The 12,327-nt window shown below is 30.6% G+C and overlaps 1 protein-coding gene across 3 annotated transcripts in view; it reads right to left on the bottom strand.

Moving 5' to 3' along the window:
* Positions 1-11,582, bottom strand: part of LOC111686390 (adapter molecule Crk) — a 94,557-nt gene extending 82,975 nt beyond the window's left edge. Inside the window, exons 1-2 of one of the 3 annotated variants that reach the window (XM_046945070.1) lie at positions 11,529-11,582; positions 5,317-5,394 (exon numbers count right to left, since the gene is read on the bottom strand). In XM_046945070.1, the coding sequence (XP_046801026.1) occupies positions 5,317-5,348 (32 nt within the window). In that variant the 5' untranslated portion in view covers positions 5,349-5,394; positions 11,529-11,582. Of the gene's footprint in view, positions 1-5,316; positions 5,395-8,240; positions 8,260-11,289; positions 11,501-11,528 lie in introns of those variants that run through there. The other 2 variants (XM_046945030.1, XM_046945114.1) reach the window with 2 other exon arrangements.
* Between the last annotated feature and the right edge of the window lie 745 nt (positions 11,583-12,327).

Here is a 12,327-nt window from a genome sequence, read left to right on the forward strand (position 1 = left end):
ATATAACTTTCACACCTTGTGGAGGTATGGTGAGTTTAGAGAGGTAGAAGTTAAACAATACGGGGGATAAGACGCCGCCCTGTGGTACTCCCTGTTTAACTCTACGGGTTTTGGAACATTTGTCTCTAAACTCAACGAACTACTGACGGCCACTTAGATAATTTAGATCTCACAAGGTTTTTCACAAAGCCTTGTGAGATCTAAGTGGTTATGGCGGTTAATGCTGAAGTGGTGCTGTGCATCTTACGGAATCCATGCTGGTGGCGAGGTGCTGTTAAATGGCAGGACACCTGGGGGAGGAGGAGCGCCTCAAGAGTTTTCGCGACTGCTGACAGGAGAGAAATTGGCCTGTAGGATTAACCCTCTGTCGCGTTCTTCCCTGGTTTCAGTATCGGGATGACTCTACCCTTTTTCCAGGCTGCTCATTGAAAGGTTAAAGACCATTGTCAAGTACTTGACTCCCCGTTCGCCAAGGTGTTTTAGCATCAGCATGGATATGCCGTCGCCCCAGTCACCTTAGATGGTTTGGCTGCGTTGACAGCCTCTGTAACTTTAGAAGGAGTGAAAGGTTGTGGAATGTCCGAGACAGGAAGGTTGTGAAGTTTGCGAACAACACTTCATTTCGCCTTATCTCTCTCTGGGTGCTCTATAAAAACTCGGCAAAATGCACGCGAGCACCGTTCAGGATCGGAAGTAGTGGTATCTGCAAACTTAATCGCGACCCTGTCACCCTTCTTCGTCGGGTTGGAGAGAGACCGAACTGTAGACCACAACTTACTAACATCTGAGCATAAGTTGCAATTCTTCAAATGATCTAAGCATTTATTACGCTTGTCCTCATTCACTGGGAAGTGCGGCCGCACTATGGATAGTCGACCAGCGAAAATAAAGCAGGCTGCTGCTGCGATGACAGTTTCGCGGAACTTGCTCTCTGCTTGATGTACGTTGCTAGGAGCTGGAAGATCATTGAAGATGCGATCAGTGAATTCCCTGAAGCCGAGCCAGTCTGCTTTCTTTTGTTTTATGTAGAGACGGCGTTCAGAGACGTTAAAGTCATTGGGTCGATCCAGACAAACGATTATGGGTAAGTGGTCTGAATATAAAAACCATATTTTGCTTAATAATAACTTACTTCTATTCATGAATAATTAGGCTTAGTCAATAAATATTTTTTTACTTGGGTGATAAAGTACCTTTAGTTCATTGTTTTTCTTTTTATAACAAAAGAGAGTATTGCAAGTTCCTACATCTAAATAGGTCAGTCAGTGTTACTATTAATTTGAACGTTTTTTATTTTTCCTTTATTTCCTTATATTACATTAAGTTAATGTACTTAGGTGTTATGGCTTAGTAGTACGTAAGATTGTCTAATACGCTTTGCATTAGTTCAATGAATAAATAAAATAAATATTCCCATTTTTTTTTAAATTGTGAGTTTTTTCTTTGACAGTTACTTTAAATTATATAAAATGAGTTCCTGGAGTCTAAAATCTTCACCTCTAATGTATATGAAACAAGGTTCTTTTCATAAATAATTTTTTTAGAATACCAATATTTCGATTGCACGTAAGAGGAATCTTTTATTTTTAATATGCCATAATTGCTATGTATACAAGTACAGACCAATTTTTTTTAAAACAAGTAAGAGTTTTATATTCGGCTGTGACGAATCTTATATACCCTTCACCATGATGTGTTAAAAAACTGTCAGTACGAATTTTATTACAAAAAATCAAAAAATACCAATTACAAAACGGTAAAGTATCAAAAAGTCCCCTTTTATGGCTTTTCACTTAACCCAGACTCTACGTACTTAATTTCACGTTTCTAGGTTCAATATTATAGAAATTTCAAAAAGTACCCTATGAAGAACGAAAAAGTAGCAAAAAGCCTTCTTTTATGGGTTCCCACTTAATCCAGGTTATACATAATTAATTTCATGTTTCTAGGTTCAATATTAAAGAAAATTCAAAAAATTACCGTTTGTAGAACGAAAAAGCACCAAAGAATCCCTTTTTGTAGGTTCTTACCTAGTCGAGGCCCTACATGAAAAAATTCATGTTTCTATTATAGAAAATTCAAAATGTACCTTTTGTAGAACGAAAAAGTACCCTTTGATGTGTTTTCGTCTAATCCGGACTCTACCTTATTTCATGTTTCTAAGTTCATTATTATAGAAAACTGAAAAAGTACCTTTTGAAAAACGAAAAAGCACCAAAAAATCCCTTTTATGTGTTCTGATCTAATCCGGGCTCTACATACTTAATTTCATGTTTCTAGGTTTAATATTATAGAAAATTCAAAAAGTACCATTGTAGAACGAAAAAGTATCAAAAAATCCCCTTTGATGTGTTCTCGTCTAATCCGGACTCTACATACTCAATTTCATGTTTCTAAGTTCATTATTATAGAAAACTCAAAAAATACCTTTTGAAAAACGAAAAAGCACCAAAAAGTTACCTTTTATGGGTTCTAATCTGGACTCTACATACTTAATTTCATGTTTCTAAGTTCATAATTATATAGAACTCAAAAATACCTTTTGAAAAACGAAAAAGCACCAAAAAGTTACCTTTTATGGGTTCTCATCTAATTCCGAATTTACGTACTAAATTTCATGTCCCTTGGTTCAATATTATAAAATATTCCAAAAGTACCTTTTGAAATTCTCACCTAATTCAGATTCTACATACTTAGTTTCATATTTATATGTTCAATATTAGAAAAAATTCCAAAAGTAGCTTTTAGAAACAAAAAAGTATCAAAAAGTTGCCTTTTATCGTTTCTAAGGCTTTTAGCCAGGCTCCACATACATAATTTCATTTTAGCCAATAACAACACACTAGTGCTGCTCTCGCTCTGCTACTCTTGCTCTGCTGCTCACTTTCTGCCTTGTTTTAATAAACAAGAGTACAATAACAAAATTTACCGTGTTATTATGTGTTTTGTTTTATGTAATTTCTGTTTGAGCATGAATAAAAAACACAATTTTTGATGAAATTTTTAAGAGGTTGTCTCTGATTTTTGCTCATATTTCCGTTATTTGTTGACCGATTTTGCATGTCTAACAGAATTATTGAAGATTCTGATCTCGCCGAAATCTGGGGTCCTCTAAAAACTGATTTCAACAAACATACAGACAGACAGACGGACATGGCTTAATCACTCCGCTATCTATAAGGATACAGAATATATATACATTAGAAATTAGAAATTACAAACGGAATGACAAACTTATATATACCCTTCTCACGAAGGTGAAGGGTATAAATATGTTTTTATTTCAGTCAAAGCTTTTTCGCCCTAAATATGTTTTATAATCATTTTTACTTCTCCAGTTTTTATGGTTGGCAGGTACGTGCTCATAAGAATAAATTCTTACAGATACAAAAATAAGGGGTCCACTTTGTTTTTATAAGGTTAATTGCTGTGATCACCATTTACAATAGTGTTTTTGCAGTTTATTACTGAGAGAAAGGTCTGCTTATGATTTTTATTTTTAAGAGCAAAACAATAAATCGCAACTGTTAATACACGATTAGGACACACATATACACAAACTATCTTCAGAATACATAGCAAACAACAACAATATACTCTCCCACTTTCATATAAGCAAGAGAAAAAAGGAATACAGAAACCAACTGCTCAGCCAAAACAAAAAGTTTTAGAGGTTAAACTAAAAAATTTTATAACTGTTATTATGAGCGGTTTTTTTTAACTAAAATAAATCACAATTCAATCACATTGCACAGTGGTATAGCACAAAAAAAGAGGGAAATAATTCGGTAACTTCTAAACGGTTAATCCGATTTTAATGATATTTGGTATGTACAAAGAGGAGGTGTTGTCGAGTTTTGGTTTTGAATTTGGACCTTATAGGCCAACCAGGGGCCCGGCGAGGGTCCTCAAATTAGGACACCTCGGCAATGTTAAATTTTTAAAACGATCCTATTTCTTCAGTAAATTATCTCTTATAGTTTAGGAGATATTTGCATTTGAAAATTTAAATTTTAAAATTTTTACCGTCCTTACTTTAGTTTTTTGATAATAGCGGGTCCAAATATTCCCGATTTTCGCCATTTTTTCTTTTATTCGCTTAACAACAAGTTTATATATCAAGCAGTCAAAGAATAATGTAAAAATCTTGACTGAGTTTAAAGTTATAGGAATTTTAATTTAAAAAATTAAAAAGAAATCCCGCAATTCCCAAAAAAGTTTAAAAAATCCCAAAAATGAGATTTTTTGGTTTTTTGTCTATTATATCCCTACCAGGGGCGGGGTTATCGAAACCCGTTACAAAATGATTAAGAACATATTGGGTCATATAAAACAGGTCACTATAATTTGATATCGACTATGCGATATAGAATTTTTGCTCAAAATTGAATTTTCCATGAAAAATACGGTCTTTTTGGATGGACCTGGTCCCCTCGGTATGAAAAATTTTTAGGTTTTGTTTCATTTATCGTATTTTATGTAAAGTCAGCTTTCCAAAAAGTATAAATTCTAAATACATAAATACAAAAAACGCCTTTTTTAATTTTTTAAATTAAAATGCCTATAACTTTAGACTCATTAAAGATTTTTACATTATTCTTTCGCTGCTTGATATATTAACTTGTTGTTAAGCGAATAAAAGAAAAAATGGCGAAAATCGGGAATACCGCTATTATCAAAAACTAAAGTAAGGACGGTAAAAATTTAATTTAAAACTATAAGAGATAATTTACTGCTACGACGATATTTTTTATAGTGCTCGATGAGGAGATTTTATATACGAAATATTTTTTAAATCGGAACTCAAACGAAGAAATAGGATCGTTTTAAAAATTTAACATAGCCGAGGTGTCCTAATTTGAGGACCCCCCGCCGGGCCCCTGGTTGGCCTATAAGGTCCAAATTCAAAACCTAAACATGGCAACACCTCCTCTTTGTGCATACCAAATTTCATTAAAATCGGATTAACCGTTTAGAAGTTACCGAATTATTTCTCTCTTTTTTTTTTTTTTTGTCCTATACCACTGTGCATTGGTTATGTGGTCCAATTATTTTCAGGGTCTGATAGTAAATGTTTTGTTACAAACTGAAATAACAAAGTGTGACTTTTACATTGTCAGAAAGAAAATTTTAAAAACTAAAAAAATTCAAACACGCTGTTTAACTAGCTATTAATATGTATGTAATGCAAGTAATAGGTATCAACTTAATAACATTTGTAATTTATTATGTTATTTATATCATGTATAATTAGAGTCCTAAGTTATTATTGTGTAATAATTTAACTTATATCATAGCAAATAATTAATTATTAACCTGTTTTTATCGGTGACATCGAATGTGTCCATTTTAATTTGTTAAGCAATATTTTTCCTTAAGGCCATGAGTTGAAAACTAAAAAAAAAAAATATTATAAGTTGAAATACATATATATATTTTGATAAAGTTATGTTAGTGCGTATATACATATACTTATTAGTTACTGTAATAATTTATGCTTAATACACATAATATACAAAAGCTTATACGAATCATAAACATTTACAAATTTTGTTTGAATGCGACAATAACAATACGATTTTTAAGTATGTTTTTGTAACAGTTCTACTATTGCGGAAATTTAATTCCTTAGAGAAAGCTTTCTGTAAATATCGATCATAAAAATCTAATTTTAACATAATATCTATCTACCCTGCGAATTTACAAAATGATACGATACCTTACAAGCGAACATTGTAACATCAACGAACATTGTATATATTGTAACTAGAAATCACAAGTTTTCACAACACGAACCCAATATAAAGATTGATTCATTATTAACCACAATAATTGTTAGCCAAAACGTAAGCAAATCTTATATATATTATATATCTCTTTTAAATAGGAGGTAGGGAGGATAAATGGGTGAAAAGCTTTCAAAATTAGTACTTTTGAGCATAAATACAAAAATATATTCCATTAAGGCTTCATAATGTTTCAGAAATATGAATTAGCATAGTACTGTCGTAAAAGTTGGACAGTAAGAGGCAAAAATGAGACAAAAGGGGGAAAAACAGACACAGACAAATTGATAATTTTGAGCTTTGATGCTAATTTTGTCTGTTCTAAAGAGGATACATACGTTTTTATAAGTATATATATTTCAATATTTCCCATAGCCCCCATACAGAGTTGTATATTCCCGGAAATTAGTTTATCATTAATAACTTACTCAAATATATCGGTATCAACACAAAATTCTGTACATCTAAATATAATATGAACTGAAACAGTCGGACCACAATTGGTCATAGCTTTTTTATAAGGTCCACTTCCGAAAAACACCAAAACGCACATATTTCAGTGACAAATAAAGCTATCCTGTTAAAATTTGCACAAATATGTTTTGTGTACGTACCATTATTGTCCATTATTGGACGTAGCTCCCTTATAAGGCCCACTGCAAATTACTTAAAAGTACATATATCATAGTCAAATTAAGCTATCGTGATAAAATTAGCCAACAAAATGTTTTGTATAAATATGAATGACTTTACGTAATTGTTTTCGGATAAGCCCATAATTGGCCATAGCTTCCTTATAAGGGCCACTTCCGAAAATCACTTAAACGCAAATTCTACTTAAATTCTAATTTGACACAAATATGTTTTCTATACATGCAAATCATTCTACCAAAAGATCTGTCCATTATTGGTCATAACTTTTATATAAGGTCCATTTCCTATTATCACTTAAAAGCATATATTTCATAGTAAAAAAAAGCTATCTTGGTAACAATAAATTATCGAAAACTTTGAGAAATTTTGATGTTTATATTGAAACTTATAAGAAAAGGCTTTTTCGTGAAATTTCCGAAAACTGTTTATCCTTGTAAGTTTGAGTAGAACTGTGGAATGCTCATATAGAATTTTTGATTTTGGGTATATATATGTTTTCTACATAAGGTGATTTATTTCTTTATTATGTTAATATGGTGTAGTTAGCTGTTGTTTATATTGGATTTGGGAGATTTGCTGACTGTATATTGTGGAATTTGTCATTTATATTGACTTGTTTAAATGCATCAATTTCTGTATTTATGTAATTCTGTAAAGAAAAATTTTGGAGATTTTATGGCATAATTGGGATATGTGCTTTAATTCTGGGTGTAATTGAGTGGCCTGTAACTCTGTTGAATTATTTTTTTGCTTCTTTATAGCGTATTCTTGGGTAATGCGGAGTTGTAAAGCTTTGGATTTTCTTGTCCTTCTTCAACAGTAAATATAAATGTCATATCGCACGAATACCAATTAAATAGAGTAGAACTAAATAAATTACGAGATCAATCATGAAACAATATGTTATTTACTCTAGACAAATCCTCACGCCCATTCTGGAAAATTTCTAAAAATCTTAAGAAGTAAACAAAAAACATCCCTATCCTAATACACATGGCGCAGTATACTACACCAGCAGGAAAAATGTAATTTACTAGCTCAACAATTTAGCTCAAATCATAACTTGACATCACATCTTAGCGACTCTACTACGATTGCATATGTGCACAATACTGTAAACATTATCAGAAATGCTATTGTTGCACCTAACACAGGTTATTTTATTATCACTTCTAAAACTGTCGATCTAAAAAACGTTTAAAAAAACAATAAATATCCTGGATTAGATGGTATTAACAATATACAGTAGTTGACAAAACAATGGAAACTTTTTCAAATATTTCAGAAATGGTTGAAATTATAAACTTATTATTGATATATTATTAATAGATATTATTTTTTATTAATATACATGTATTTACCAAAATTAACAAAAAAAAAACAAAAACATAATTAATTAAATTCAGAAAAAGGAATATCAAATAACTATTATTTTTATGCTACTGACAAAACATTGGAAACATTTGAACGTTTACTGAAAAGATGACTCTTACTAAAAAATATGCAAAATAACTGTGTAAAAAGTATGGCTGTTATTTCAAGATTTACTGTTATTTCATTTTGATAATTTTGTAATTTTTTTGCAAAATTAACTTTTTATGTCATTAATTAAAATGGCTAGATTTCAGATTTAAAAATATCCAAAACAACTGTGTAAAAAGCATCGTTGTTTACTGTTATTTCAAGGTATTCTTCATTTTGATAATTTTGTAATTTTTTTGCAAAATTAATTTTTTATGTCATTAATTAAAATGGCTAGATTTCAGATTTAAAAAACAGAATAAGGAACGATTTTAATACCTCTTTTAATATATATTTTGTATGGAGCTAGTGTATCGTTTTGTGCGAATTCGAATTATGCGTTTTTCTGCAGAACGAATTAATCGCATAAAACGAGGTTTGAGTGTATATTACTATTATTAGCCACCAAATAACAAAATTTTGTTTCATCTGAAGTAATACGTTGTAAACTGAATATAGTTTCCACTTGGAAAAACCATACTTTTGGATTCTTTTGCCAAAAGGGAGGAAACTTGATTGTTGAAGCTGCATCAATTTGAACAGAATCATTTCTTGAATTAGACGAGCAAACTGTTGGATTCGAAGGTGCTTGCTGCATGTTTTGATTCCTTTGATCTTGATTAGCAGGCTCTCTTTCTCCGTGCGATGGTGAATGGAACATTATATACTTTTTACGTTCTTTGTCGGGGTCACCAATTTATGGGGTTAATGAATTATAATGTTATACACAACTATATTTTTTATAAATTTTATTAAAAAAAATATTAAGAAACGATTGTATTTTAGAAAGAAGAAATTAGAATAATAATTAGAAAAAAATTTGACAAATAAGAAACTGTTAAATAAAAATATGAAAAATTGATTTTTAAATTTTACATAATAGCAAGTAGTATTTCGGGCACTACAGGTGCAAAATGATCATTAAGATATACTCTTGAGTGTACATCACCACTTATTAAATCGCTGAGCTTTAGTGATCTGGACTTATGGTAATCCGCCATTAAATTGTCACGTATACGAACTCGCTTAAATTTGACAAGAATCGACTTACTTTTATTCATGAAGCAAACATGTTGAATGTCATTGACATCTATTGAGATTCCATAGAAATTCCATAAATCAACAACAATGTTTCCAAGTTTGAAATGGCAGTAGGTAGACCATTAATTACAATATCTGTCCTATTAGCTCTATGGTATATAACATTGGTTATAGCTTCTTGTTCTTTCATTTTATTTTCCACAGAGGTATCCAGCCCTTTGACTTGACTGTAACAGCTAACACCATCAGCTTCAATACTCTCTAATCTTGAAGTGAACTCAGCACGCAGGTTGCAGATTGATGTTTCAATAATATTTTCAGTTTCAGTCTTATGTTGAGTTAATTGATTTGAGATGGCATCCAACTTAATGTGAAGTTGACTAATTTGCTAACTAAGATCTGTGCTGTTGTTTGGGGCAGTACGGCAGTCGATGCACTAAAAGTAAACACCACTTTGTTTAGACATTGAACTACAAAATAGTTCGGACATTTCAGCACAGCGCAAATGAAACCACTCCGTGCATTTGTCACATTGTACACTGCCTCCTTTACCAATTTCTTTTTTACATTTTCCACATAAGACTTTTTACCAGCCATATTTGTTTTGATTTAAATGACAACAACAAATTGTATATGGCGAACAAATAAACAAGGCGCATCAGGTAGCAAGATCTACAGCAGCAACAACAACAAAATTAATGCAAATGGCAGAAACAGCATCAACAATTTGAAGATAATAAATTTTTTGGCAAAATTATATAAAATACTTATAATTGCAACTGTATTTTATAAAAATCTAATAGAACAGTGTTTAAACAATTGGTTTTACACCGAACAGTATTTAATTACGAATTTACATTACATAACACCAAAATCATCAGCTAAAGTAATTAGAACTTTAATCTGCCATAGCGTTGCCAGATAATTTTAATGATATTACTTATAAGGATGGTACAATCGCCCCAAATTGTGAGCCAAAAATATATCCCTTATGTTGATAGTAACCCCTTAAACAATTTTAAGCCAAAACAAGTAAGAATGCTATATTCGGCTGTGCCGAATCTTATATACCCTTCACCATAGTGTATTTTAAACATATTAGTTTTATAAATTTTTTCCCGACTACATTAATATTACACCAAAAGCCAAACAAAATGAACAACAACAACGCTAAACGAAATAAAAAACAAAATACACAAGACAATTAAACCAACGAAATAAAAAACAAAATAAACAACGCAATAAAACCAACCTACATCCAAATATACGAACAGAATTCACAAATACAAAATACACAACTCATTAAAGCCAACAGCATCCAAACACACAAAACGAAATATACAGCTGAATAAAACCAAATACATCTACACACACGTGTACATCTTATTCCAATATACTGTGTTGTTGTTGCTTATTTAACAAAGCATGAAAAAATATTACATTTTTTGATGAAATTTTCAGAGGTTGTCTCGGATTTTTGTTCATATCTCTGTTATTTACCGACCGATTTTGCTGATTTTAAATAGCGATCTTCTCGAAAGCATGTCTAACAGAATTATTGAAGATTCGGATCTCGCTGATATCTGTGGTCCTCTAAAAACTGACTTCAACAGACAGACAGACGGACATTCGCTATCTACAAATGTATTTATTTATTTATTTTGCACACAAAAATTATTATTAAATTTGTTTTTTCCTGGCATCTCTGCCTCAATATAAAAACATCGTGTTAATTTTTGCTAGAAAGAGTTTATTATATTTTTAAAATAAAAAGTATAAAAAACTTAATTCTCGTTTAATTTTCGTGCGTTTGGCAATGCCTGCTGCAAAAAGAAGAAAAAGTTGGAGCAATAGCCCTAAATTCAAGGTGCCAAAAACTTCAGAAGGAACCAACATAAGCTATAATACATTTAAACTACTATCACTTTACAACGAAGCTCTAAATGTTCTGAAGGACAAAAAGATTCACTTTTATACGCATGAGGTATTCTGTACGACCCAATAATATCTAAAGAAGTAGCCCTTAGAAACAAATATGTAAATGTGATTAATAATTATAATTACTAAAATGTACAAATAATAAACCTAACTGGTTAGTGTCAACTTGCTCCGTTATGACCTCGAGAATGTAAAGGTGGTGCATAATTTTGAAATTTATACGTACATATGTATATAATCGTTGAAAATTAAATTCTTATTGCTATTATTAATATTTAATATATATTTGATAAATATTTTGATGTAGAAAATATATTACATTTTGCTTCACTTATTATCATTTACTTACAATGTAGACGATGTCTTTCTTTAACATTTGCATTTACACAACACGCTCACGTACTACAGAAAAATTTACACAGTTTTTTAATCATTCAACATATGTATTAATTTATGCAAACATTTACAACATATTAACAAAAACAATAAATAGTAATCACACACAAAATTTCTATTAATTGAGTAATTTGGAAAAACAATATGTAATTTTATTTTTTGTTTATTAAATTGAAAAAAAGTATAAAATACCAATATTTGCAAAAAAAACATAAGCTTCTCCTACGTTACTTTAGCTGTCAGAGTATGTCAAAGAGTATACATTATGAGGAACAGTGATGTTAACTTAATTTCCTTTATCGTTTGTCTAGCGATTTTGGAACTTAAACATAGAAATAACCCTACAAGAAATGACCGAAACTAACACATACAAAATGATTTTACTAACACTCTTGCAACATTTTTTTAAAAAATTGCAAAAAATAAGTAGTTAGTGTCAGTGTACACTTAATATTATTAAATGTACACTGGTTAGTGTATAATTCAATCAATAATGACAGTCAAATGACCAGTAAAATGACTGTTGATGTACCCAATGTGTGGTAAACACATTGTATATGAAAGAGTGAACAACTACATTTGATTTAAAGTTAAATTTTTGGCCGTTATTTATTTCTGTAAAAGCCAAAGATCAGGAATCGAAAAATTAAAAAATTTACAAAGACTATAAATTATTAAAAATAAAGATATTACTTATTATGAACAGAATTTAGAAATAGTGCAGGAAGTGGAGCTGAAGATAAACACTTCGGAGTTTAATCAATCTATGTTTACTTACTTTTAATTTTTATATATCGATATTTATATGTATTTCTTTACAGACAACTTATTTCCACAAATTAGAAGGAGCATCCGGGGATTTAAGATCCTGCGAGGTATGTAAAATGGTGAAATGATTGTTAAATAATGTATATGCTTATTATATTAATAAATTTAAAAATATATATCTAAAAAAATTAATAAATTGTGTTTTATTATAAATTGGTATAGC

Source organism: Lucilia cuprina, chromosome X, assembly GCF_022045245.1.
Source record: "Lucilia cuprina isolate Lc7/37 chromosome X, ASM2204524v1, whole genome shotgun sequence".
NCBI lineage: Eukaryota > Metazoa > Arthropoda > Insecta > Diptera > Calliphoridae > Lucilia > Lucilia cuprina.